Source organism: Cuculus canorus, chromosome 10 (genome assembly GCF_017976375.1).
Source record: "Cuculus canorus isolate bCucCan1 chromosome 10, bCucCan1.pri, whole genome shotgun sequence".
NCBI classification, from domain to species: Eukaryota; Metazoa; Chordata; class Aves; order Cuculiformes; family Cuculidae; genus Cuculus; species Cuculus canorus.
The window spans coordinates 590,501-617,680 of NC_071410.1; the positions used below are offsets into that span (position 1 = coordinate 590,501).

Below are 27,180 nucleotides of genomic sequence, written 5' to 3' on the forward strand. Positions count from 1 at the left end.
CCGGCCCGCCTCCGCAGGCAGCGCTGCCTCCTCCCTCGCTGCCTGCGCCGCACTCCTGCCCGCACTGGGGCTCTGCCCAGCTCCGCGCCGGGGCAGCGGCCATGGAGCTGCCAGGCTGGGCTCTCCCCGCGGCCAGGGGCAGCCCTGAGGTGTAGGGGAGCTCCGTGCCTCCCCCTCGCCAGCCCCATCATGCCATTGCTGGAGTTTTTCTGGGCTTGCTTCAAAAGAGCCAAGGTAAGGCACTAAATTTAAATGGCACCCGTCGCTCCAACACCATCGGCTCCAGGAGAAGCCGGTGGACGGGACACTGTGTCTCCCACAGGACTGGGGTTTGTGCACAGTGCCTGATGTCTTCTCCAGAGGGAAGTGTGTGCCCCAAGCGCGTGTGAGAGATTTATATGGGAAGGGCCGTGCGCGGCTGCACGGGTTGCTGTGCCCTGTGCTCGCCTGCCCGTGTCCGGGCACCAGCAGCCCCCGGGCAGGCAGGGGGTGCAGATGCGGTGCCGGTGGTTGGAACACCATTGGCACTGGGCTCTGGTGGTCGTGTGCACTGCCAGCCCCCAGACGCTGTCCTGCCGTGCCCAGCACCAGGGGCACCCCTGCAACGGGCTGGCCTGGAGGCTCGGTGCGCTCTGGCGCAGCAGCGGAACCACAACTGGCTTTGCAGACCTTGGGGGACGGGGTGGCTGCCAGTGATTCGACCAAGAAACGGGCAGAGCAGAGGCCCCGAGTTTTTAATTTCCTGCAGCAGTTTCTCATGGCATCTGGTATTTTTCACTTGGGTTTAATACCTCATCTGCCGCCTTAATAACATGCAACTCTCCAGCTCTGCCTTCTCCTGGTTGTTGTTTAGGATTTATTGCATCACAGCCAGCGCAGTGCAGAGGAAGGTGTGCCAGGTGGGTGCTGGAGATGTTGTTAGTATGGATTTCAGGAACTTCAGGCTGGAAAAAGCAGTAAAATCCCTCTCAACCAGTGCCGTACACCGGGCTGTGTCAAGCGAGTGGATCTGCCGTGGTGGAATGGATGTGGAATGCATGCCGTTCCCCTGGGGTTTCAATGCAAAGCTTAAAATAGTTGACTCTAAAAATGACATTTGTGAAATTCATTAACAGTATTAGTAGCTGTCTTGTCCCTGCTGTCTCCAGAGAGCTTAGCCTGTCCTTGTTAACCCTGTTCCTCCCCGTGAGCTGCATGTTGTCACTCCCACCGTGCTTGTGGTGACACAAAGACAGAGATGGGGTCCTGCACCCCTGGCAGAGCTCCTAGTGGGCTCCAACCTGGCCCTTGCTGGCTCCCCATTGCCTGCTGCCCTCAGTGAAGCTGGAAGCAGCCAGCAGACCGCTGGCTCCAGCCCGCTGTCACCTAGAGCCTGGCGAGGTCACGGTGGCCTGGCCAGCGTGAGTGGCAGAGAGGAGGCTCCGAGCTGCTGGGAGCCGTGGGATGGCTCCTGCCCTCACTGGCCCCAGGTCCCTGTGCTGCAGCTGCTCCTCTGGCTGCAGCCCAGGGCAGTGTGTGAGACTTCTCCTCACCCCAACACGTTCCCAGCTCCCTTTCCATCTGAGCCCCTGGGTTTACTAATTAAGCCGATATTTGTATCTCCTTGCTTGCAAAACGCTTTTGCAGGGTGCCTGGAGCACGTGGGGCCTGAGCGCGGGCAAGAGTCATTCATAGGACTGAGAGTAGATTGGTCTTTCGGTTCTGAGGTTCTTCCTGCCTGCCGTCACACTGCGGTGTTGTGGTCAGGGACCTGTGATAAGAGAACCTCCAGGCAGTTGGAGGCTGCAGAAAATATTTGATCACTTGCCGTGAGACAGGTGGCCTTTACGCCTGCGAGGGATGGGCTATGCCCAAGGAGAACAAGAGTGGCAGTCCCTTGGCTCACCACCTCCAGCTGCCACGGGGACAACCTGTTCCAGTGGGCAGAAGCAAAGCAGTGAGGGGTGGGGGACTCCGTCAGGATTGGAGCTTCTCTGATGTTCAGAGGTGAGGGCCAAATCAACGTTCCTGCACTTTGTGTTTCGTTGTTCGCTCAGCCATGAGGCTCTTGTTCGATTTGGCATCATCAAACCCCAGAGCAGTGAGAAGGGTCTCCCTGGCAGATGTTGCAGGCGCTGCATTCTTCCCCGATTCAGGAGGAGCTGTAATCTTTGCGTGGTGTCCTTTGCTGGTTTTGCGCTTCCTTTGTTGCTCCCCTTGCAGTGATGCAAGGTATTCAGATGGACGCTCTCAGTCTCTCTCCATCTTTCATCAGCAGACTGCCGATCCCATGTTTCCACTTCAGCAGCTACTCTCCACCAGCAAACAAGACCTGGCTGATTCCCACAAGGGCTGGACAAGTCCTCACGTACTGTGAAGCTTGGGGAGAGGGGCAGCCAGGGAGCAGCTCTGGCCGGGTGGGCTTTAGGGCCAGCTTAGGCACCTGAGAAGTCAAAGGCATGGAGGACACCACGCTCCTGATCCCCCTCATTGAGCACTGGTGGCCTCACATGGGGCTAGGGCTCCTGCTTCACCCTGGTTCCCCATTTTCTGTTGCTGCTCAGCAAATTGTCGTGAGCAGAGAAGGATTTCTTGAAGAAGGAGAAATGTGCAGGGCTCTATGCATGGGATTAAAGCTCTCCAGGTTAAATGTGGTGGATCTGTGGAGGATTTTATGGGTAAAAGAAAATGCTAGGGCCAAGATGTGATGGCAGGGGAGGAGAGGCTTCCCAAAGCTGCTGTAGCACAAGAATCGGCCTTCCCTGCCCTTGCTATGGCCTGGGAGAGCAACCCCACCTCACTGCCCACCACGCCTTGCCCGCTCCATAGGTATCAACCACACGTGCTGGCTGCAGGGCTGATGTTTGCAGAGCCTGTGATAACGGACATGATAGAGGTCCTGGTGACACCTCTTTGTCCAAGCATTTTGGCTCTGATGCTCTCTAGTTGCACACAGGCTGCCAGTGTTGGGCTTGGGCGGCTGCACAGGTTCTCCCGGGGAGTACAGAGCCAAACTCAGGCTGGCGTCACCGTGAGCAGCCTGGCAGTGGGGAGATGGTTAAACCCGTGTCCCCTGGGGCATCCCCAGCCAGGAAGAGGGGTCCCGAGTGGCCTGTGGGAAAGGACAGCTCAGCAGTGCACTGCATTCCTGCAGTGATCCCCGACGGCACTGCTGGCCTTGTGGCGGCTGCACTGCAGGGTCTTGCCTGTGCCCAGAGGGGCTCAGGAGGGACCCAGCTGAGGGTGCTGGGCTCCGTGACCCAGCCAGTGCCAGGACCCTTCTGCTCCTCCACCTCCATTCAAATCGCCGAAATCTCCTGTGTTCTGGCAAGGTTCTGCAGTCTGTAAATCTCACTTCCCTTGCCTTTGTCCCGGGCGAGGGGCAGCCCCCATGCACGGTGCTGGGTGGCCCCCTCCCCACGCTGGGTGCTGTGCCATGGAGAGGCTTGGGGAGCCAGAGCCCAGCCTGCTGTCAGCTTTTGTTTTTTTCCCTTTCCTTTCTTTATTGTTGGCTTTCCGTGCCAGCAGCCACCATTGTACGCTCTGCTCCCGGAGCTGCTAAAGTGATTAAATGTGGGCATGTCTGCTGCAGTCTGTGCAGCCGCACAGGTACCAAGGGATGTGTCTGGGGGCGCCCAGCCTGGTGCTTCCTGCACTGGAGTGGGGACCTGCCCCACCATGGCTCTCCCAGTGCCGTTCAGAGCTAGACCCAGCTCCAGCGTGGGAATGGACTGGGCTGTGACGCACAGTGCTGGCGTACGGGTGGCTGTCGCTGTAGGGATCTGTGTGCTCAGAGAGACAGACCACATCCGTCCAACCCTTCTTTTGATCCCCTGCTGTGGATCTCATAGCCTTTGCCTCCTACCTGTCCACTCTCGGGCAGTTTTGCACCATCCTTTTCAAGCTGTCGGGCAGAAACGCCTTCTGTCCGGCCCTCCCTCTCTGCCCGGCTCCCTCACCCGCCCCGGGGATCAGACCCCTGCTCTTGGCTGCTGCTCCTCCAGTGGCTTCCAGCGGGCCAGGAGACACAGTGGTGGGCAAGCGTTGGGCATGGGTGTTTGCCCAGTGCTCTGGGCTGTGTGTGGCACTGATGTTTTAAAGCCAGAGGAGCCAATGCCGTTTGGAGAAGCCTTGGCTGGAGTCCTGCTCCTCTGCTGGCGGAGCAGAGCTGGGGTGGAGACGGAGCCCAAATGTGAGTGGTACACCTCTCTGGATGTGCAAATCAAAAAGGCAACAAAATCATTTCTGTTCTTTTTTCTTTCTTTTCACAGTGTTTCACATTGCTGGAAGAGAAAAAAGATGCAGGTAAGCTGCAACAATGTTTTTTCAGGGCAGGATTGCCCTCGCTGTGGGGCAGGCAGGGCTTGTGAGAAAAGGACTGTCCCCTTGCTGGGCTTCTGGTTCCTTCTGCCGGCAGCGTGCTTGTCCACAGAACTGTTTATCTCCAACGGGACAGTGAAGGCAAGAGGCGTGAGGCAGCGCCCCGTGTCAGCTCCTCTGCTTTGGGTGCAGAGCTCAGAACAGGTCCTACAGGTGATGGCGAAGGCAGGGAGGAGCGGTGCTGCCCGTGCTGCCGGCCAGAGGCTCCAGCGCTGTGAAAGGGAAATGCTGCCTTGCAGGCAGCCTGGGATGTGCCCGGGGATCTTGGAGCAGCTCCCCTAACCGGGTGGCGGTGACCTGGCCTCTTGGTTTTCACCGCATAAGGGTTAGGTGAGCTCTGAGCTGGACTGGCACAAGAGCCCAGGAGCACAGGACGGCTCTGGGTGACAAAAGGTGCTTTGTGAACTGAGCTCCAGAGGTGATCCTGGGTGGTCTCTCTTGCCCTTCAATGGGAGAGATTAACAACATTGATAGCAAGAACTTGTTAAAAAGGGTTAGAGAGCCCTGTGCAAGGGAATGGGCAGGGAAGTTTCCTACAGGTCACATCCATGGCTCAGATTGTGACGGGTTGAATGTTTATAGCTTTTTTTTTCTCACTGGTTAAAGCTGCCTGTGAGATCCAAGCCTCTCCTGGTAAAGGCTCAGCTACATTCACAACAATCCCTGCCTGCACCTTCCTGGCCACAAGTCTGCATCCCAGCCTGTCCAGGGTAGGACCCCACCATGCGCTGTGGTGTGGGTCCCCTCCTATGGCAGCCCCAGTCTGGTGGGACACAGAGCCCGGAGCCCTCCGGCTGGAGCAGTCCTAACCAGGGCCAGGCTTCCATGGATTTCCTAACCCTCGGTGTCCTCTCTGACAGTCACTTCCCACGTATTGTTCTGGACAAAATGGAAAGGAAAGGCTCGCACATCAGTTGTGTGCGGAAAACCTGCATGCTCTGAATACAGTCCTGCAGGCAGCAGCACCAGCCTGTCCACAAGCAGGATCAGAGCATGCCCTGCAGACACTGTTGAGCAGGGATCTCCCCTAACTGCTGAGTGGTGGGAACTGAGCTGTCAGCTTCCTTCAGCACAGCCAGGCAGCAATGTCATTGCTGTATTTCCAAAGCAGGCTGCTGCGCTGGGACGTGGTGAAATAAGAGAGAAAAGCACGAGGGACACGGCTGAACTTTTGCCCCTGCATGAAATAATAAGGTTGTATTTACCCAGCATCTGGATCTCTGAAAATAGCCTGCTAAATTTAGCTGTGGTTGATGTGTTGTCGCAGCTGAGTTGTTATTCTCCTCGACACGGAAAATCTCCTGCACCGGTCCTGCTGGTTTGTAGCTGGAGCCCTTTGCTCCTCACCTGGTGTGTGCCCACGTATTCGACGCCCTGTTTTTGGTGGGAGAAGAGAGGGACTGGGATCTTGTTTTCTGTCATTGCTTGAACAGACCGAAAGGGAGAGAGGCCGGGGCTGTCAGGAAGGTGGCTTCTGCGAGGGATGCACGGAGACCAGTACCGGAGCCGTGCTCTACCTGTGGTGTTGGTGCAAGGGAGGAGACCTGAGGTGGGATGTTGGACGTGACTGCATGGACCCGTTTCTGAGGGCTTCTGAAACCCTATGAAAAATTGCTGCCTGTTATAGGGTGGAAAATGTGGTCACGGGTCTGGAACCCACTGGAAGAGGTAGGAAGTAAAAAAGCTGAACTGAATGCGATTATGAGGGGGTTTGATGTGACATGTGACAAAAGGGACTCTGTGTGGCTCCTGCCCACCCACGGCGTTGGTCTTGGGCTCAGCTGGGGCATCACGCTGGAACACCGACCTTTGGGTCCCTCCCTAGCGCCCACAGCCCTGACACAGAGCTCTGTCAACGCTGGCCTGGGAGCAGCGCAGTCAGGGTAGACTCTGCCCCTCCTCTGGTTATTTTTCATGAAGGGAGTTATTTCTCCAATATTGTCCCTTTCCTTCTGTTATGGCCTCCATGGCCTCTCTCCTGGGCACCCTCCTGTCACTGGGAATCGATACAGTCTGGGCGGTGTAAAATGCTTTGTGATTAGCTGTAAGTGGTAAAAAAGTTGAAACAGAAGTAAGAAGACATTGCCTGGACAAGAATTTATAGAATATAACTGCTCTTCCAGGGTAGCTTCAGCGCAAGCAAGCAGTTTATGCTTCTTTCCATCAGGTGTTTTCTCAGGAACTGGGGCCAACATCTCCCAAGGCTCGAGATGCCATCTCCAGCATTTCCCTTTCAGCCTCCTCAGTGAACCTTTGAGGGCATTTTTGCACTGCTGAGCTCTTTGAGATGCATTGATCCCTTTTGGCTTGGTTTCCCTAGAAGGCAGGCTGGCACTGAAGCCCATCAGAGCCAAGGTGGTGAGCTCTGGCATTCCCTGCCTGTCCCTGTGGTCACTGCCATGGGATCTTTGCAGGTCGATGCCTTCTGGGCTGTTTTGATAAAACACCTTTCTTGGTGCTGCACTGGGCACTGCCACCTGCACCGGTGCCTCCGAAACACCCAGCTGCTTCCCAGGAGCTGCTGAGCAGGAACCACTTGCAGGGAGGGAGGCTTCCATAGGAATCCATGGAGCCATGCGTGTAACGGCATCTGTTGTTCATTGCCAGGAGCCGCCGTGCCAGCGATACGGGATGCACAGGGCTCCCGATGGCTGATAGGAATCGGGAACGCAGAGGGGTTGTCCTCCTGCCACCTCTGTGCTCTTCTGGCACAAAGGGTCCTGGATCAGCCCCCCCTTTCCATTCCCTCTCCCGGGCTGCCGAGCACCATGCTGCCATCCTTGGCTCCTGAGAAACAAACCAAAAAGGAGGAATGAGAAAAAGTGCATTAGAAGAAAATCAAAACCAACTTGGCCACACTTCAGTCTTTCCAACAAATCATTGTGGGGAAAGGATTTGTCAGAGGAAGAGGCCCCTCCAGCCCCTGGAATGAGGCCACTGCTTGTCCTCGTTCCCCTTCTGCCTATAAACTTTCTGTAACTCCGAAACTCAGCGACTGCTGCAGCCACCACCTCCCATCCCCCAGCCCAGCTCCCCGTCCTTCTGGGATTTTGATTCCAGGCTCTGGAAGTTTTTCTGTTTCCTGTAGCTAACAAAGTGCAGATTCCCTGCTCTGAACAGCAGGATCCTATCAGGAATGGGGTGAGCTGCTTTGCAGGGCAGAAGGGAAGAGCTTTGGCTGGAGATGGGTTTTCCCTCACGCCAGCTGGGCTGCGCGGTGCTTGGGAAGGGCAGGGGATGAGCTGGTGAAAGGCCCCTTTGGCCGCTTGGTGCTCAGGGCGTCACCAAGTGTTTGCCCAGGGCAGCAAGAAGCAATTGAGGCAGCCTGGAAAGGAATCGCAGACAAGAAAGTGCATTTATGTCTGCACCCCCGGGGTGGCTTGCGTGACATCGAAAGGATTGAGAGGGAAGTTGTGAGTGTGGTGACCTCCCTGAAACGAAAAGGAGAAAATCCTCTGAGAACTGAAAGGAAGCATTGGCTGCCCAGTGGTTTTCCTTTGGTAAGAGCTTTGGAGAGGAAGCAGCGTTAAAAATGCAAAGCAAGGTAATGTTTCCTGAGTCTGAAGGAGGCGGCATGTGCTGCGGGAGTGACCTGGGCTGTGGAGCACACCCGGCATCCATGGGTGCTCCGGAGACTCCTGTGGTTTCCTTCCAAAGCCTGAGAGGTCAGGTGGGAAAACAGAGGTGTGAGGTGTTTGCAGGTTGGTCTGATCATATTAATTCCTTCTCTTCCTAAGGAAGAGGCTCTGAGTCCTGCCCGAAACATCCACAGTGCTTTGGGGACCAACGCACCTGCGGGAGCAGAGGCAGGGAGCGGGTGTTCCCGGGCATCCTGATGCTGCATGGGAGCTGGGGGCTCGCTTTGAGGTGGATGCAGAGGGAACGTGGAGCCATCCTCACAGTGACCTTGACCTCTGGCCCGGCTGCCCGCGGCCCCTGTGCCTGTCCCGGGCGGCTGCAGGCAGGGGATGGAGCGAGCAGGGGATGGAGCGGGCAGGGATGCTGTGCGCAGGGGATGGATGGGGCGGAGCGGGTTCGCAGGAATCACCCCGGGGCGAGCGGGTTCCTGCGGGGGGAAATCCGCCCGGGGTCCTCTGTCGGGAGGGAGGACTCTGGGGGTCGCTGTCGGGAGCAGCCGCTGCTCGCCCGGCCCAGCGGACGGGGCTCCGCCGCGCCTTCGGGACGGGACCGGGCAAGGGGCAGGCAGAGGGTGGGCTGGGACCGGGGCCGCTCTGTGTCCCCCCTCTGGCTCTGTCCCTCCTCCCGCTCTGCTTCCTCCTTTCCAGTTCTGCCCTCCTGCCACCTCTGCCCCCTCCAGCTCTGCCCTCCCCTCCAGCTCTGCCCCCTCCCATCTCTTCCTCCCCGCCCTGTTCCGGCTCTGTACCCCCCCGCTCCAGCTCTGACTCCGTCCATCTCTTCCTCCCCTGCCCCCATCTCTTACCCGCCTTCATCGCTTTCCCCCCATCTCCTCCGCCCCCACCTCTTCCTTCCGCCCCCATCTCTGTTCGCCCTCTCTCCATCTCTGTTCCCCTCCAATATCGCCTCCCCGCTCCAGGTCTGCCCCCCCGCCCCACTATCTGCCTGTGCCCCCGGCTCTGCCCCCTCCATCTGTCCCCGTCCCCCCAGCCGGGGGCACCGAGTCCTGCGGCCGGAGGGTGCTGGCGGGCCGAGCTGTGCCCGGGGGCGGGTGGGGGGATGTGCCCGGGGGCCGCCACGGCCGCAGCCCCCGCCGAGGGTCTCCCAGCAGGTCTGTGGTTGCTCCCAGAAGCCAGCCGTGCCGGTAAGGTTTCCTAGAGTTTAATCAGCTTCTTCTCACTTGTCTTGGTGAGCCCTGTTCGTGCTTCCTGAGGCTGGACCAGAACGGAAAACCGCTTTCTTAGACTTGCAAACCACCGCGGTTGTATCTGGAACAGCAGCGTTGTGGTCGTTGCCCCCTGTAGCAGAGCTGCCGTGGTTGGCGTCGCTTGTGACCCGCTGACTGCGAACGCGGTGCTGTGTCCTCCGCCAGGCCCCTCTGCTCCCCGTCGCCTGCTGTGCAGTCCCCGCGTGGCCTGGGGGACCCCGTTCCGTCCCTGTGACGGTGGTGTTTGCCCGCAGGAGGAGCAGCGGCCGTAACCCCGTGGTGTAACGGGGGCTCCGGCGTGGGTGGGTGAAGCGGGAACAGTTGGGGTCATTGAGCTGGTGCTGCTTCTCATAGCTCACCAATGTGTTTATCCTCCAGGAGAGGGAGGCTCTCTGCTCTGGTGCAGCAGTGGCCACGTAATCCGGATTCCTTGGATAAATCCCTGCTGTTTCTCCGAGATCTGTGGCTGCTGGTTTAATTGCCTACAGCTCTGGGCCAAACACAGGACCCTTGTTGCACAGACTCGGCTCCCATGAATGATGCTGTTGTGCTGGTGTCTCTGAGCTTCCCTTTCCCTCCCTCCTGCCCTCCTCCCTTGGAAGCTGCGGAATTCAGTATTGGTGAAATCCCGCCTGCCACGCTCATGCAGCTGGCGGCACCGGCTCCATCTGCCATTTCATGTGTGCCAGTTAACTTCTGCCCCCTGATTTTCCTCTCAAGGATATTGAAGCCATCCTCCTGCTCTTGGGCCGAGGGAGCTTACTCGCTTCAGGCTGGTGCTGTGCCGAGAGCATCCCTGCGGCCACAGGTGCCGTCCCGTGAGCGGCCAGGGCTGACCCTTGGCACGTGCTCCCCTTCATCCTTCCGTGCTGAGCCTGACCTCCTCCGGGTGGGATGCAGTGGGGGTGAACTGGGGTCAAGATGGATGGGGAGAGGTGGTTTATGGGTTATCTGTGCTGTGGGGAGAGCCTAAGTGGGCAGGAGGGGGGAGCAGGCAGCTCCTCTCCTGCTCCCCTGCTTGCCGTTATCAGGGCCTTGAGCCGGATGCTCGACTCCAGATTGGGTTTATTGCTACCCTCTTTGTCAATAATGCCCTGGTGCCCCACGCAGACCCGCATGGCTCCATGTGCTCTGCCAGGGAACAATCCCACCTGCGCTGCCACGGTGAGAGCCTGGCAGGACCCATGTATTTGTTTGCTGCTTGCAGGTGCCAGGGATGCTCTCTGGGGGTCCGATGGGCAGCAATGGCAGTGGGGAGGGGTTGAATAATAGCTGTGGAGTGAGGAAAGCACGGAAGCGTCCTGCACTGGGTGGCCAGAATCGGGCACCCCAAGCAGGGAGAGGGCGGTGAGTGCCGGCTACTCCTGGATCTGAGGTGGAGTTGGACCTGCACCAAGGTAGTTCCTGTGAAAACGGCATCGGCTTTTCTCTCTCTCTGTGGCAGCGGAGAGCTGTGGTGCATCGATAATGCTTGCAATAGCAGAGCAAGACTGCCCCGAGCATATGCTGGTGTGCAGATTCACCCTGGGACACCCACACACTTGGCTTCTTTCCACTGTCTGTTTTTATTTATACACCTGAAAGAAAATCCCAACTTTGTTTTGTCCCTGTTTGTATTGGTTGATGGAAAAGAGAAGCGGATAACAGGCGCTCAGGGGCTGCTCAGGGTGTGTTTGTGGTGGATGCGTGGGTTTTCTTTTCATGGTGGTCAGTCACTGGAGGGAGGATGCTTTCCTTATGGATTCATTGTAATTTTTTCCTCCTTCTTTGATGCCTTTGCTTGGTTTGACTTTTCCGGCGCGGTTCCATTTAGCGTGGGGTGTTGCGTGCCGGGGCCAGCAGAGAGCACCTAGTCCTGCACTGCTGCGGGGGGGTCAAGGACTGGGGGTCATGCGTGGGGGAGAAATCACACGTGGAGAAGGGGAATCATGCATTGGATAGAGGGAATCAAGTGTGAAGGGGGGATCATACACGGGAAGTCACACGGGGATGTTGCCTGCTGCAGCCAGGGGAGCCCCCACCTCTTTCCCTCCCATTCCAGCTGGTCCAGATAAGCCATGTCTGCCCATGTGCCCTTCCCATCTGGAGATGATCTGTCCTCAGGTGCTGGAGGGGTGTTTGATTCAGGGATATGTGGATCCAGCCCAAACAATTGGTCTTTTTCAGCATTGGTGTTGTCTGTGATTCCTGCCACAGCAGCAGTGTTCAATGTACACCTTGGTGTCATCTGTCCTGTAAAACAAGCCTTTGCCTGTAGCTACTGGGATGCCCAGCCAGTTTCCCTGCTGGACCTCACCTGGCAGGGAAGGGTTGTGAGCGCTGGCAGGCAAGGAGGCAGCAGGGCAGCCAGGCTGCAGGGTGGGCAGCACGAACAGCGTGCCCCACAATGCTGGGTGTCAGGTCTGGGGCTTGGGCTGCATCTGCGTGCTGCGCTACAGGTGGGGTCAGGATCCAGCCCAGCTTTCCTTGGGTGCATGCGGCTGAAACGGCTCTGCTCACTTAGCTCTGTTTGCCTGCTGAGCTTGGGGTGCAGTGGGGTGAGCACAGCAACTCTGAGGTCCCGTTTATGGTCTCCTCCGAGGACCTGGTCAAGGTTATTCCACCAAGCTTGTTCTTGGCGCTTTCCCAGGTTCAGGTCTGGGTGTCCGAGCATCCAGGTGGCTCCCACCCTCCCTGCTGGGAGGAGGAGGAGGCAGTTCCGCAGCCTGTTCACCCTTCCTGACGTTTTTTCCTAGTATTCAGCCAGCCCCAGAGGCCCTTTGTTGGATTTTTTCCTATCCCTTCTCTGCGGTGCCCTTTGGGCCACCCTGCCCAGCCGCCGTCCCCTGGCTGGCCATGGTTATCTGGTGCTGCCAGGGCACCTCCGTCCCTCCTGGACGTGCTCTGGCTGGCAACCCCTGTTCCTCCCTGCCCAACTTGGGAGGGCAGCATGCTCCAGGCTGTTCCATCCCTCCTGGCTCTGCGTAGCAGCTCCTGGCGTGCCAGCGCTAAGCCCTTTGCCGGGCATCTGGTGTGAGCACCATTGGGTGGCTTGTGTGGGCACTGTGCTGTTCCTCTGCACTGTGCTGGGAATTCTGGACATCGTGAGGCGTGAATGCAGCCATTGATGGGGCAGCGTGCAGTATGCACAGGCAGGCGTGCTCTCGTCTGTGGGATGGGCTGCATCGGTCCTGCCCTCTTTGCTGCCTGTTTATAGCTCAGTGTCTCCAGGAGATTTCCTGCCTCTGCCCCCACACCCTCCCTGTTCCCGCTTTGCATGAGGAAATCAGAGGAAAGATGCTTGAAATCCTCCTCTGAGCCAAGTGCTTTTTCCACTGGCCCTCATCATGCTGCCGGGGCCGCCTGGGTGCTGGTGCCTGGCCCTGACTCACTGTGCTGCTGGGCGAGAGCCGAGCGTGGCAGCAGAACGCAGTGTGAGCTCTGCCCTTACCCACCATGCTCCCAGCACCGGGAATGGTGCCACGTCCTTCTCCCTCTGTCCCTTTCCCACTTATGTGGCCGCAGTGCAATATCCGTCACAGCCGTCCCCAGGGGCGCTGGCTCGGTGCTCAGCACCCTGTGGCTTGGCACATATCTTCTGTTTCCAGAGGCTTTGCTCCCTCTCCATCACTGTCTGCTCCTGAGAAGCAGCACTTGGTGGATGTTGGTGGTTTGGGGGGTCGAGATGGGGTTTTTGATACCCCGACCCCACTTCTGACCCCTCCTCTGCCTGTGGCTCTGTTGCAGGGTGCTCACAGCCTTCATCACCTCTTGTTTTACTTACCTTCTACTAATCTAACCCCTTTCCACAGGGGCTTGGACTAGATGACCTGTGAAGGTCCCTTCCAACCCAAAGCATTCTCTGATCTCCACCCATGTGGATCAGCAGCTGCTCCCTGTGCCGTGGCTGACTGTGTGTGGGGGACACCAGCTGCTGCAGGAGGTTGCCCCCATCCACCCCTGGCCTCTCCCTGGTGAGGGGCTCGCTCACACAAAGCTCTGTGAAGGCTTTCATGCCAACAACAGCCTCATTGAGAGCCCCTTCCCTCCGGAGTTGAGGGCTGGGGCGCAGGCGGCTCGGAGAGGGTCTGCAGAGGCAGCTGGGAGGTTGTTGGGAAGGAGGGTCAGGAGCTTGGATCTGGGGAAGGAAGGAGGTGTGCATCAAAAGCTTCTTAGACTATGAAAACAATGGAAAAAAACTGTTTTTTCCTCCTGATCCTCACATGTTGGGGTGCTTGGGCAACCCTCCAACCCTCACAGGTAATACCAAGAGAGGGTTTGTGGCATCCCTACCATGGTCTCTCCTGCTTTTCTGCCATCCCCAAGCCAGATCCCGTCACTGCCTCTCCCCCCCTCTCTCTCTTTCTCTCCTTGTGTTGTCTCTGTGCTCAGTCTTCACTGTCAAACCCCCTGCCCAGTGTCCTGCTGACTCCATCTCACCCTCTGCCTCCTCTCTGCTTCTCCTCCTCCTTCCACACTCAGGCTGGTGCTTCCTGACCTCCAGCCCTTTTGCATCCCTCTTCCCACAAACAAATTCCTCCTTCAAGTCCACTTTGCACACTGTGCTTTCCTCTCAGCCCCTCTATTCCAAACCCTATCCCACTTTCTCTTCTTCCCCTTCTTGCAAGCAGTCTGTGCCTGGTTCTGTCACAAGTGACGTGGGTCTGTGATCCAGAAGCCGGGTTGTGAGATGCGCGTTGTGGGAAGGATCTTCCTTACCCTGTGCTGTTCGTGGAGGAACTACTGAGGAGGAGAATGCCCTGTGGCGTACAGGGGATCATTGGGATGGTCCTGCTCTCGATGCCTTGCTGCGGCTGCACCCCTGCTTTCCCCACTGGCTTGGATTGATGGGCAGGGAGAGCTGTGGATGCCGGGCGTCAGTCCAGAAACTGTTTTGAGCTCCTCATCTTTGGGAGGGAACTGCTCAAGGGACCCTCATGGGAGCTCGGCATGGCGAGGAGGTAGCAGCTGCTCTGTGTCCCTGTCCTGGGGCCGCCAGCCTGCGGGGCAGGCCCTGCAGTTGCTGCTGCCGCTCTGGCAGCGGAGGGAGATGGCTGAGTGGAGAGGGGGCTGGGGGCAGCGCGAAGGGCACCGTGGGGCACGAAGAGGGCCTGGGGTCTTGCTGGGTTTCTCCTGTGTCCTGGAGCCCCTTCCCCTGGCGCAGCCCAGAGCTGGGGAGCAGCCCTTTGGCTCTCGTCTCTGGAATGCTGGTGGGTGCTGGTGAGCCAGGTTGTGCCTGTGGGGTGCTGGTGTGTGTGACAGCTCTGCGGAGCGCGGGGAGCCTCAGGGCGGTGGGGCAGCGGGCAGGGCGATGGGGCGGTGGGGCTGGGGCGGGGCGGGCCGGGGCGGAGACGGTGCGGGGCGGGCGGGGCTCGGCTCTGCAGCCCCGCACCTGCGGCGGCCGGGACGCAGCGACCCGCCCCGGCTGCAGCCCGCTCGGTGCCCGCATCGGCGCCGTCCGTCCCCCTCCCCACCCTCCTCCTCGTCCTCCTCCTCCTCATCCTCCTCCTCATCCTCCTCCTCCTCCCCGCTCCCGAGACCGCGCGGTGGATCAGGTAAAGGAGAGCCTGCGGCTCCTCCGGCGGGGGTGCAGGGCGGGCGGGGTGGGGAGCGGGGCCCGGGGGCGCTGCCGGGGGTTTGCTCCCAGCAGCCGCTCGGGGGGCTCGGGTGCCCCGCAGGATGTTCTAGGGGTTCTGGGGGGCTTCTGGTGCCCCGCAGGACGCTGCGGGGGCTCTGGGCGCTCGGGTGCCGTGCGGGGCGGCTGCTGCCGCGGCCGGCGAGGAGGAGGGGTGGGAGCTGGTGGGCGCCTCCCGGCCCCTCGAGCCGTTCTGGGTCCCCACCGTGCCCGGAGCTCCCCCGGCGCTGCCGCTGGGCCGCGGCTCCTGCCCGGGCTCCGCGGGGCTCTGCGCCTCCTCCCGCTGGAGCGGCACCGAGTTGCCGTCTGATCCCGAAAGCCAGCGTGGAAAAACTGCGCTGGCGTCACGGGGCTCCGGATCGGGCCCTCGTCCGTAGCGGGGTCCCGGCTCGGCCCTGGGCGCGTCAGCAGCCGATGGGCTCTCTCGGGGACCGGGAGGGTCTGTGCGGGCGCGGCGCGTCCCCTTGGGAGCGAGCGGCGATCCGTCAGAGCGCTGTGAGGTGAGGCTGTTGTCTCAAGCGCTGTTTGGTCGCTTAACTTAAACACCGGCTCTTTGTGCCTCTGCTTTTGTGCTTTGTGTCCTGGAGCGGCTCCGGGGCGCGGAGGAGCCTCTCCTGCTCCAGACCCCCGGCAGCCGCGGGTGTCAGCGTATCTGGGTGCTATTGGCAGGAGTCCCGTTCTTTTCCGTGTGCATACTTGAGTTCTTATCAATGGATACGCTTTTTTCTGTTTACATTTTAACTGAAACGCAGTTCCGAGAGGCAGCGGTGCCGCTGGGACGGGCGCAGCCGCCCCTGGCCGCACTGTGACAGCAGTCTCTGCTCCTCGCCGGGCAGAGGCCGCAGCTCGCTCAGCCCCTCAGCCTCCCTCCAGTCCTGTAGGGGAAAAATTGACTCCCACCTCTATGCCAAAAGCTACCCCGTAATTTCCTTATGTGACAAAATATCCAGTCCCAGGGCAGAGCAGACATCAAACCTGGCTTCTGAGGAGCTGCTCATGCTTTCTTCAGGTACTGGTGATTCCTCTGAGAAATACTTTTCCAATAAAAGGCCGGCTGAGTCAATCCAACCGTCCGTCTGTTAAGCATTCCGTGCCTGCGCTGTCTCAGGTGTCCAAACCTGAGCACGTGCATGGGACAGGCTGCCAGTGGATCAGTTGTGCAAGAGAACAATCTGCGGTCGTGTCATGGGACATGACAGTGCTTCCCCTCGGCTTCAGGGCTAATTTAAAAAAGATTCGAATGTTCTCAGAGTCAGTTGACGTGGAGCAGGGGAAGGAAAGGTTGCCCTTTCCCTTAGGGTGTAGCTGGGTGACTTCGTAGTGAAGGAACAAGCCGACAGCTTGGCCGGCACTGAGTGCTGCTGGTGGTGCTGAGGCAGGGTGCCAGCCCCTCTGTGCCAGGGGAGGCAGGAGGGGAGCTCATAAAAGCCAGGTGCTGCCCCAGCTTCCTGTCCTGGGAATGAGGCAAATCATTGCTCAGTGGAGAGGAGAACCGAGGCTCCCGCCTTAAGCTGTTTGTTCCCTGAAGAGCCCAAAGCAGTTTGCCGGTTGCAGATGTGCATGTGTGCTTGGCATGCGGTTAGAAGGGCTTTTGCATTCAGAAGGATGTGGGAGTTTAATTCTCCAAACACAGCAGTGTGCTGGCAGTGAGGCTGCGGTGGCAGGAAATGCCTTGCAGTGCAGTTGCTGTGGCCCTGTCTGTGTGGGGAGCCGCAAGGGTCCTGCGGGACCCCAGCCCTGCACTCAGGCTCATCTCCCCAGCCTGGTGATGCGTCAGGTAACACTGGTGTCTCTTTCCGTCTCCACTAGCCTGATAACGGAGATGTTGTTCCATCCCTCTGCACACTGGCTTTGGTGAAGTGCATTGCCAGCACCCAGGGACTGAAGCTGAGCTGGTTTTGGGGGTGTCAAAGGCTTTCAGGGGCAGCACGCTGGCTGCAAAGGTTGGGGTGCTCTTGCTCATGCCAGGTCTCCCATCCCATGCTGTGGAGTGCTGATCTCGGGGCAGCAGCAGCTCTGGTGGGAGACAGCAGCACCCTGAGCCGTGGGTGCTGTCGGCATTGCCCGGGACAGGCTGAGGTGGGAGCTGAGGCACGTGTGGCTGCAGGGACATCTATGTGGAAGCTAGGTCTTCTCCTTTCTCAGCTTTCCTTCCTCCACATGGTCTTCCTACCCCGCCAGCAGTATGAAGGAGATTTTGGGTTGGGTTTTCCTCTGTCCTGGAGAGCAGACAGATCCTGCTTGGGGCTGGTGTGGCAGAACCATCCGTTAACCTTTATGCTGAGCTCTGGAGAGGACTGGCAGCACATGGCCACATTCCGGCAAGGCCGGGGGTCTCCTGCCTCGTTAATGATTGAGCCACAATAACCCTCCTTGTGTAAGCCTTTCTGAAAGTCACCTCCGGATAATTATATTAACTTTTCCAGGCTGCCGGGGCTGGGCACAGAAATTTAAAGAGACAGAGTATTTTCCTATGTTTCCAGCAAGAAATTTGTTTTTAGGTGCAGGAAGTGACGGCTGGCCAGTGTTCCTTGTCTCCATTTGCTTCCTGCTTGGTTTGGCACGTTCCTTGCACGGTTCTGCACAAGGAACTGCTGGAGGTACAGAGCCGAGCTGGCCTCGCACTGCCCCGCTCCGTGCTCATCTCTCCCTTGCCCTGTGCTCCCTGGGAATGACCCCGGATGCCAACCCTGCGCCTGGGGGATGCTGCTCCGGCGGAGTCCCAGGGTGTCCAGCCCCATCTCTGGTTGCTTGGCTGTGAGTGAGTGTCTCGCCGGGTTGCCACTCGTCCCGGTTAATCATTGACAGGGTCCCTGTGTCACGTGGGCGTGCAGCACAGTGGCCGAGCTGTCCGTGCTGCCAAAGTGTCCCTTCTTGGCGCGGGACACTTGTCCCCCTGTGCCGGTCACAGGCAGAGTAAATGCTGAAGGCTGGCCCTGGGAACGGGCACTGACTGGCACAGCAGCATGGGGGACCTTCCCTGGGGGCTCAGCCATTCCATATCCCACTGCGGAGAGGCATGTTGAGCCGGCAACGTGTGCTCCCAGCCCAGAGAGTCCGTGCATTGTGTGCATGCAGAGAGCCTGCGCCTTCTGGGGCATCACGGGCTCGCTGCGCCCTTAGGAGCAGGCTCCAGTGCCCATGTTCGGAGCACACAGCACAAATGATTAACGCCGCTATTTAAAGGACGTGGGAGCGTGTGCTGGGCTCCGTGCTGCCAGGCGGGTGCAGGTGTGTGAGAGGATGCGCTGCTTATGTACTGTTGATTTGTACATGGTGGGTTTCTGTTCTCCCTCTCTTTCCACCCACCCCTCATGACTTTTAGAAGATCTTTGCTGCTGCTGCGGGCACGAGTTCAGTTTTTGAATGCCCTTTTGTCTGGTGCTACGCAAAGGACTTGCACTCCCCCCCATTTCTCGTGGGAATGGCAACCAAACGCTTCCACTGCACTCCTCGCTGGGTGCTCCAGCCGCTGCTGCCCCATGGATGGCTGACGGCTGGAAACCCAGTGGTTGGGGAGCCAGGGCAGGAGACCTGCAGGTGTGGGGGGATCCGTCCCCAAGCTGCCAACCTCTCATGCGACTGCAGGCTGCACAGGGGTGAAGCAGAGGAGCTGGGGGCTCATCCCGCCTTCCTCCTGCCCCTGCTGCCTTCCCACAGGGTCCTGTGCCTGCAGAGTGGGGTGGCTGGGGCTCAGGGGGAAAGGCAGGGAGAGAGGACATGAAAGCGAGTGTTTGAAGGCGAAAGTGGAACGGCTGAAGAGGATGAGGCTTTGCTGCAAACACTGGGCTGAAGGCTGGGCTTGGGCAGCGGGTCAGGCTGGGGGATAGATGAGTGGTCCCTGGGGCTGCAGGCGAGGGTTTGCTCAGCAGTGCTGGTGAGTGGTAGAAGGAGACCTATTCCCAGCAAAACTAGCCATGGCCTCGGGCAGTGGCAGGCGGTGGTGTCACGAGGCTGCGGGACGGTGATGCTCAGCAGTGACTCAGGCGCACTTGACCTCCTTTCCTCAGTGGCATTGGGCAAGAGCGGGACAGCTGGGCAGTCGGGGCTGGCACGTCAGCTTCGCTTTGCCAGTCAGGGAATTCCCTGCAGCCGCTGTACCAACCTCCCAGCGAGGCTGTGCCCCAGCTGAGCCATCGGCACAAGCCTCCCAGGCATGGGCAGGCACCAAGCTGGTGTCTGTGGCTGGGCATGGGCTGTGGGTTTGCGATTCCTCCTGAGAGAGAGTCCTGTGCGGATCTCCTTGGAGCAGCAAGAATTTAGGGAGCAGTACTTCTGCCCCACTTAAAAATAATGAGCTTTTGAAAACAAGAAAAGGTTTGAAGGACTCAAGTGTGTCTGAGGTCACGCGTGTGGGAAAACAGGTTAGGTGCCGGTGCCCCAGTGCTCTGCATGGGTCCCCTGCCCCTCTCCCATTCCCCTCCAGCCCTATAAGCCTCCCCGGCCTCTGGGAGCCTGAATGTGGGCTTGATGGGTGCTGGCAGAGCAGTGGTTTATCCCCTCCTCTTTGTTTCATTCAACGTCCTTGCACCCATCTCCAAAACTTGTCATCCTTCATGAGAAATGTTTCCTGATCTCGTGTTGCTCATTTGGAGCAGGGAACATTTCTTGTGGACATAACATGGCCTCATTAGTCTCTGTGGTGCATAAATCTCCTCTGCCTATGGCAGCTCGGCATCGGCTGGCTCGGCATTGTGAAGGAAGGTACCTGCATGCCTGCTGCTTGTCCTCCCAGGGCGGCCTCCTGCTGGGAGGGGGGTGGAAGATGCTGTCTTGTGACTGTCTTGTAGCACAGCTGGTGGTGATGGACTGCAGAAATTAAGCTGAAGTCCAGATTAATGTTGTGCAAGTGCCTCTGTAGGGTGTGCAGTATTTCCTCCCTGGCTGCTCACACTGTCTGGTGGAAGTGGGTGTCCCCTGGCAGAGGCACCTGCGTGCGGCAGGGGGTCCATGGAAGGATGAGGTGCCCACTATTGAGGTGCCGGCGCGCTCAGTTGAGATGCCCTGGCACTGTGGGTGCTGGGGATGTGGGGCCAGGTGGGTAGGGGTGGTGCCACTGTCCCAAATCTCTTCAGCCACCTACTCGGGCAGCAGTCAGGGCTCTCGGCTGACACTGCGCTCCCTGTTCCTGAAGGCTGAGGGAGGTGAGATCCCAGCTGCCCTGCTGCTGCTGGCAGCAATGACAAAGGCACACAGAGGTTTTGCTGTGAGGACTGTTGAAGTTTAGAGGTGCTTTTCCTGTCCCAGTAAAATGTCTGGCAGGTGCAGTGCAGCAGCAGGAGCACCCAGGGATCCCCGGTCCGTCCAGAGGGGATGCGCTCCCAGCACGTGGCTCTGTGCGCTTCGCGTTGCTGCTGACTTGAGCAGCCAGGGATGCCCATCCTCGGAACTGCCAGCATCATCCAGACAGGGCGGCTGCTGGCTCTTCTGCATGGCTTTTTCACTGACAGCAGTGAAGCCCTGGCAGAGGCTGCCCAGGGCAGTGGGGGAGTCCCCGTCCCCGGAGAGGTTCAAGCACTTTGTGGCGGTTGCACTTTGGGACGTGGTTTAGCAGGCATGGTGGGGTTGAACTGATGGTTGAAATGAATGAGCTGAGAGGTCTTTTCCAACCTGAGTGATTCTGTGATGCTATGATTTGCTCTTCCTTAACACCTTCTATGTGGGAATCTCCAGAGGCTGTAGGTACCAAGATGCCGACTCGATTACTGCTTGTCTCAGCAGAGCCAGAGGAACAAGCCTTCTGTCTTGGACCTTGCCTGGCCATTGCAGAAGTGTCCTTGTCCTACAGAGCTCTCCAGAGCACTCCTTACTGCTCTCCAGGATAACTGCCAGCTCGTGCAGGCTCTCAGTCTGCAGGGACTGGGGCTATCCTCGCTGGACACCTCAACAGAGAAGACAAAAAAGCATGGACTGAGCAGAAACTGCCTCTCTTCCCAGGAGGGAGTGTGATCTTTTGCTGAACTCTTCACTTGTGCTCCGGATGGACGCTCGCTTTCCAGCCAAGTGGAAGCTGACCCCACTGTTTCCTTTTCCCACGCCCAGGGCCTGCACACACCTCTGCACACACCATGACTTTTCCAGTGCTGCTGCTGCTCATAAAAAAAAACCCACAAGAAAACCAAAAAATCCCAGCAGCAAGTATTTTAGGCATTTTGCAGGCGCAGCTGAATTGTATCAAACTGCTCCGTGCATCTGAGGCTGCAAGTCCTGAGTGCACGTTCTGTGAGGGGCTCATTCAGGGAGGTGTTGTGGTCCGGGGACGAGGGCAGTGGTTTTGTGAACACAGGGAACTGGGCTGTGCTCTTGGCTTTGTTCCTGACACGGCTTCGGGCTTTGCCTCAGCTCTCTCCTCTGTAGGGGAGGGATAACAGAATTCCCTTCTCTGCAGGTCGTTTGTGACCCAGCGATACGCAGGGACACTACTGGGCTCTGTCACCACGTTTGATTTATTGGTTCTGCCTCGTTACTGTCCCTTGCTTGGGAACAGCATTCCTAGCTGCCAGGTGGCAGAGCTCACCTCCTCTGCCCCGCAGCTTTGGGGATGGAGCCTGTGTACAGACTAAAGGTAGGTCCCGGGCTGTGAGCCTGTCTTGGGGGTCTGGCACTTTCCTTATCAAAAAGAGGGTTTGCATGTGGAGTATGGAGTTTGGACCGTTTTTGCTCAAGACCCGGTGATGCTGCAAGGACAGAGGGGCCTCTGGCAGGAGGGATCCTCTCGCATCACCAATCCAGAGCACGGACACCTTGAAATTCCCTGAGGGGCAGAGGCATGAGGGTGGCTGAGTTTTCGGCAGGGACTGAAAGGGTTAAAGCTGCTTTGCAGTGTGATTTTTTTTTTTCAATTTTTTTTATTTTTTTTAAAAAAGCCATTTCCTCCATGTCCAGAGACAGTTTATTTTCTGGGCATTCTTCGGGACACAGGGAGGTGCCTTTTCTTTAAGGCATTTCCTGTAAGCAAAGTTTATATTTGGACCGGGAGGGTGGGGAGAGGAGGTGGGTGCTGGGGAGGGGTCCCGGGCTGAGTGACCTCAGCTTTTGGCTCCCTGTCCTGGTTTGTTGGGGGTGGCAGTCGCGGGATCAGTGACCACGACAGAGCAGCTGCCTCTGGGTCCGAGCTGAGGAGCTGCTGTGTTTGCCTTTCCTCTCCTTGCTTCTCCCTGCTGAGCGGGGACCTGCTGAGGCACCGTTCAGTCCTTCTCTGATGTCTGTAGAGGTCTAGGTTAGCATTGGGAATTTATGGAGCAGGCAGGTTTATCTTCACCGTAATTCACCACTAGCACTAGAAAATAGCTGTCTGCCTCTGCCCAGGAAGTGGTCAATGCTGAGCAAAGGTGACCAGTCACCCCCTTCCACCCTTTAAGACCACCCCTCCCATCACCTTTAAGATGATGATGATAAGTCCTGCCAGATCCAAATCTGAGGCTCATTGTTGACCACCTCCAGTTCTCTTCCCTCCCTCAGGATGGCTTTGATTGCTGTTAAAAACAAAACAGAAAATTCACTCAAGCAGGCACAGCAACATATAAGATCATCAACATTTACCGTGCTCTTGATGTCTGGAGTGCAGGGTTAACTCTTTCTCCTTGAGATTTGATCAGACCTTTATTCTTGTGCAAGGTCCTTAGAGCCTGTGGCCGGGCGAGACGAGGCAGGCTGGGCTCACCTCCGCAGCAGCACCGGGGTTCAAGCAATTCTCCTATTGTTCCCCATGCCAAGTTTCTTCTCCCCCATCTTGTTTTCTTTTTATTACCGTAATTTCCTTACATCGGAAGAGGCGAGTTATGAAACTGGAGTTATCCAAACACGTCTTGTTTGAAGATAGCGTTTCATCCAGCAGATGCAGCTTCCTGCTCTGTAAATGGTTTTCATTGTTTCCCGTTGGCTCCTGGCCCCGTCGCTGCCGGGGCCACTGGTAGTGTCGCTTGGCTCCAGCAACCTGAGAAGCAGTGGTCCCAGCCACAAAATGCCACTGGCCATAAGATGGAGGGAAAAGATTGGACTGGGAACATTGGTATTCCGGTATTTCCTCCAAAACCATCTGGAAGGCACATGCAGGCTGTCTCTTGCCAGGGTTAAGAGGGCAGCGTACCTGCCGTGAGGTACTGCTGGCTCAGTTGGCTGCTTCTCCAGCAAGGGATGCTCAATACGTGTCCACTTATCCAACAAGGCCTGTCAGGAGGGGCCAGTTGGTGCCATTTCTGCTCCAACACACCCCAAACATGTGCTCCAAATACCCACCTGGCTGGTGGGATCCCGTATGTTTGAATGGGATTCCAACCGTGGGGCCCTTGACCAGATGCTCACTGGTGAAATGGAGACACACCCAGCACGGAGAGCAGGTATGGAATACGGCACTGCTATCGGCACTGCTCTTGCCAATTTTGGTTGCAAATTAGAATCATCTTCTGCTGGGTCACGTTCAGGGAGTGCCGCTGGTCTGGTGGTTGGCATCCAGGGTGCAAAAGAGGGAGGAACCAGGGAAAAGAGGGTAAATAAAAGAAGGAGGTGCTAGTCAATGTGGTGAAGGTTGTTTCCAGCACAAAGGAAGCTGCGGAATTTTAAAATCTTTCATAGGTACTGAGGAGAGAGGGTTTGGAGACACCACCTCGAGTGCCTGATGGTGGGCAGTGCCGAGGGACAGCCCTCCTAGGGCTGCAGCAGGACGGCTGGGGAGCCTGGCGGGGCTCCTGGCAGCAGCCATGGGTGTCCTTGTGATGGCGTGGGGGATTTCTGCCAAATGTGGTGGAAGAGGCCACAGAGATATGAGGGCTGGAGCAACTCCCGTGTAAGGACAGGCTGGGAGAGCTGGGGTTGTTCAGCCTCTGGGGAGACTTCAGTGTGGCTTCCAGTACAGAGAGGAGCTCCAGGAAAGCTGGGGAGGGGCTCTTGATCAGGGAGCACAGGTATAGGTTGAGGGGGAACAGTTTTCAGCTGCAAGAGGGGAGATTGACATGAGATCTTAGGAAGAAATGTTCTCCTGTGAGGGTGGGGAGGCCCTGGCCCAGGTTTCCCAGAGCAGTGGTGGCTGCCCCATCACCAGAGGGGTTCAAGGCCAGGTTGGAGGGGGCTCGGAGCCCCTGATCCAGTGGGAGGTGTCCCTGCCCATGACAGGCGGTGGGACTGGATGGGCTTTGAGGTCCTTTCTGACCCAAATCATTCCATCAGTCTATGACCTTGGACTTGCAAGGAAGCGGTGCGCAGCCTGTGACTTGAGCGAGTGGCTGAGGGATCTGGCCAGCAGGGAGGTGGACGCAGGCTGGGACTTGGCTGAAGGTGGATTTTGGATGGATTGCCTTTCTCAGAGAGGATCTGGGTGTGCCCCGACCTCTCCCTCTGGCGCAGGAAGCTGTGGCGAGGTCCATGCCGTCCGTGGGTCTAGGGCACAGCATCCTGCAGCCCACGCTGGCGATTCCTGCCTCTCTGGCTCTTTGTCTCCACAGCTTTCCCACCTGCTTGAGAAGCACTGGTTTTTTAAATTAATTAATTAATTAACTTTGCCATGAATGGCATGTGTTTTTTGTGAATGTCCTTTAGGGGATGTGAAGCTGCAGATGTTTGCTCGTTAACTCCGTTTTGCAAAGCTGCTGCCGGAAGCAGTGCCTGGCTCTTGGCAGCACTCTGTGGTTTGATGTTTTTCCTTCCTGCCCTGCGCTGGAGCCCCTGCCTCGGCCCCTGCTCCCTCCGCCGTCGGAGCCATGCTCAGGGGGCACCTCTGCTGTGGAGGTGAGGTCCTCTGGCAGGTCGCATGAAAGCAGCTCATGTCTTGTGTCTCTACATCCTTGGCCACAGCTGTCAGAGAAGGCAAAGGTTGATGGGCTCAGAATGAGTAGAATTCGATCAGATTCACTGGTATTTTGTCTCTATAGAGAGGAGAGAAATGGGGAATTAAGAACTGAGCCCCGGCTCTCTTTTGGGATGTGGTCCTGCCTCATGGGACCCAAAGCCTCTGAGATCCCCATCTCCTTACACAGATCTTGGGTGTTCCTTGGGTTTCCCTCCAGCAGTGCTGGCACAGCTGCTTCATCTGGGGAGGTTCCTGCTCTCTGGTGGTGCATGTGCTTCTTGAACAGGAGCTGTGCTTGCCCAGGGCTCCTGACAGCATGGTGATAGCAGGGATAAATACAACTCAATGTTGCGCAAGTCTGTTTTGTGGATTATTGAGGCACTCCTGTTTCTTAGACAGGCTCCTAAGCCCGTTGGGGTATCAAATGAAGCACTAGTGGCTTTGACAGCACTTTCCCCATTTTCTAACACAAGCTGGTCCTCTTCGCCCATCTCCAGCTTTGCTTGGGGCTGATGATGGGCAGGGCTGTGCCCCACAGGCACAGACCATGGGCTGCAAGGGAGCTCCTGCCTGCCTGGCTGGGGCAGCGGGTTGGAGCCGTGGCCCTGCTATAGTTCAGAGCTGCAGGCAGCTGGTGGGGTGTCCTGCCTGCTGCGGGGCAGCTGCAAACACTTCCTGGTCACTGCTGTGTTATCTCTCTGGCCCAGCCAGTTGGCATATGTAACATACCCAATAACGGCTCCGTGTTCAGAGGGGTAAACAGTAACAGCAGGCAGGGCTTGGAAAGAAGGAGAGCAAATAAGGGAAATTGAGCACAGGTAATTTCAGCTCGACCTGTGTGATGGTTTTGGTGGAGTAAGTCAGTAGTCAATGTTGTATCAGAGGGCAGGAGACCTTTTGCTGGTTATACCCACTTGCTGTGGGGTGGCATACTCTGTCAGGGTGGGCTGGTGGCTGCGACGAGACCTGGAGCAATCCCACCGTCCAGCAGGGCTGCTTTGGTGGGTAGCCTGAATCAGTTTAGGACAAAAAAGTGAAGTGGGAAATGTAGGCTGTGTGGAGGAAAATGAAAGGCTGGAAAGGGGTTCTGCTCAGGTCCAGCCCTCCTCTTCGGTAGGCGCAGGAAGGAGGAATGGCATTTGCTGCTTCTCAGGAGTGCAGGTAGGAACTGCAGAGGAGGCCCTGTCCCCCTGCACTGAGTGTTCCTGTGCATCCCTCTCCAATGCCAGCCCGCAGGTCTGGGCATGGGGATGGACACAGATTTGCATTGGGATTGGGATGAGATGCTATATCCCACACATCTCTCTTGGAATGGTCTGGAAAGCTGGGGAGGCCAAAGCTCAGCTCGTCCAGTCCAGGTTGGTGATCTTAGCCCAGAGGCACCTCGTGACTTCTGCAGGCAGGTGGGAACAAAACGCTCAGTGAGCAGTGGGCGGGCAGCGGTCACGGCTCAGTGTCACCATGTGTGTGTGTCAGCGCCTGCGTGCCAGGCAGGGTGGTTGAGCGTGCCCGCCCGTGTGCAGGCGACTGCTGCTCGCTCAGCCAAGCATTGTGTGAGCAGCAGAGCATCCCTGCATCACAACATGCATGTTTTTAGACAAAAGCAAGATAGAGCCTGTCTGGAATGGGTCAGATGGTGAGCGGCTGCGGTGGCTGATGCTGCTTGTGCCCTGCAGATGCTGAGGTTGACCGGGATCATTAGCGTGCTGGGCTAGTTCTTCACAAGGGGGTGGGAAGAGAGATTTTCCCAGCCTGGTGTTTCAAAGCACTTGATTTTCTCATCACCTATGAAAGCGGGGCATCAATGAAGGGCTTGAGTCCCTTCATAAAACATGTGCATGAGTCAAAAATTAGCAGCTCAGAAGAATAGACACAGATGAGTTTTAGGGGGATGTGAGCTGATTGGTTTACCATAAATGATGTTAACCTGCGGCTTTAAGGTAGAAGTTCTCTGAGGCAAAGGTTTCCTGAGAAGCATCAACAGAGATTTGCTGCACACTGGTGAGGCCGAGAAGCAGTGCCTGCTTGAGGAGATATAAACATTTTAAAGCCCTGTCCTGAAAGATGCAAAGGTGACCATGTGTGTAAAACCCTGCTGGCAAAGCACCTGCAAATGGGACGGGGGTGACCATGGGGACTGAGGATGGGCAGCCCCCTGAGATGCAGGGAGAGGCGATGATGCAGCCAAGGTCCCTCACCCTGCAGCACATGGTGGTGTGGGCTTTGAGCCCTGCTGGGGGTGTTTCCTGGGTGGTTTCTTACTAGCCAAGGAGACCTGAGCGAGCACCGTGACAGCTTTGGTCTCCCAGCTGTGGCAGAGGTTACCTGCTCCTTAGGGTGCCAGGGCTGTTCCAAAACAATGGAGTGTGGGTTTTCACCACCATGCATGGCCACCGCGCTGAGGGTTTTGTTGGGGAGTTTCCTCCTCACAGGTGGGCATTCCAGCATGACTGTCTGTAGGGTGAAGTTTTCCTAGTGTGAGCACTGGGCGGTGGGCTGGAGCCTTTGTCAGCCCAGTCCCTCTATGTGAACCCATCAGCGGGAGGGGAATTTGGCTCCCATTGGCAGCAGCTACTCCTC

At 57.6% G+C, this 27,180-nt stretch overlaps 1 protein-coding gene across 2 annotated transcripts in view; it reads left to right on the plus strand.

Annotated features, from left to right (window-relative positions):
• STARD8 (StAR related lipid transfer domain containing 8) overlaps positions 1-27,180 on the plus strand; it is a 55,201-nt gene continuing 28,021 nt past the window's right edge. The window contains exons 1-2 of one of the 2 annotated variants that reach the window (XM_054075289.1): positions 1-234; positions 4,251-4,284. In XM_054075289.1, coding sequence (XP_053931264.1) covers positions 190-234; positions 4,251-4,284 — 79 coding nt within the window. In that variant the 5' untranslated portion in view covers positions 1-189. Of the gene's footprint in view, positions 235-4,250; positions 4,285-14,557; positions 14,667-14,696; positions 14,737-27,180 lie in introns of those variants that run through there. The other variant, XM_054075292.1, reaches the window with a different exon arrangement.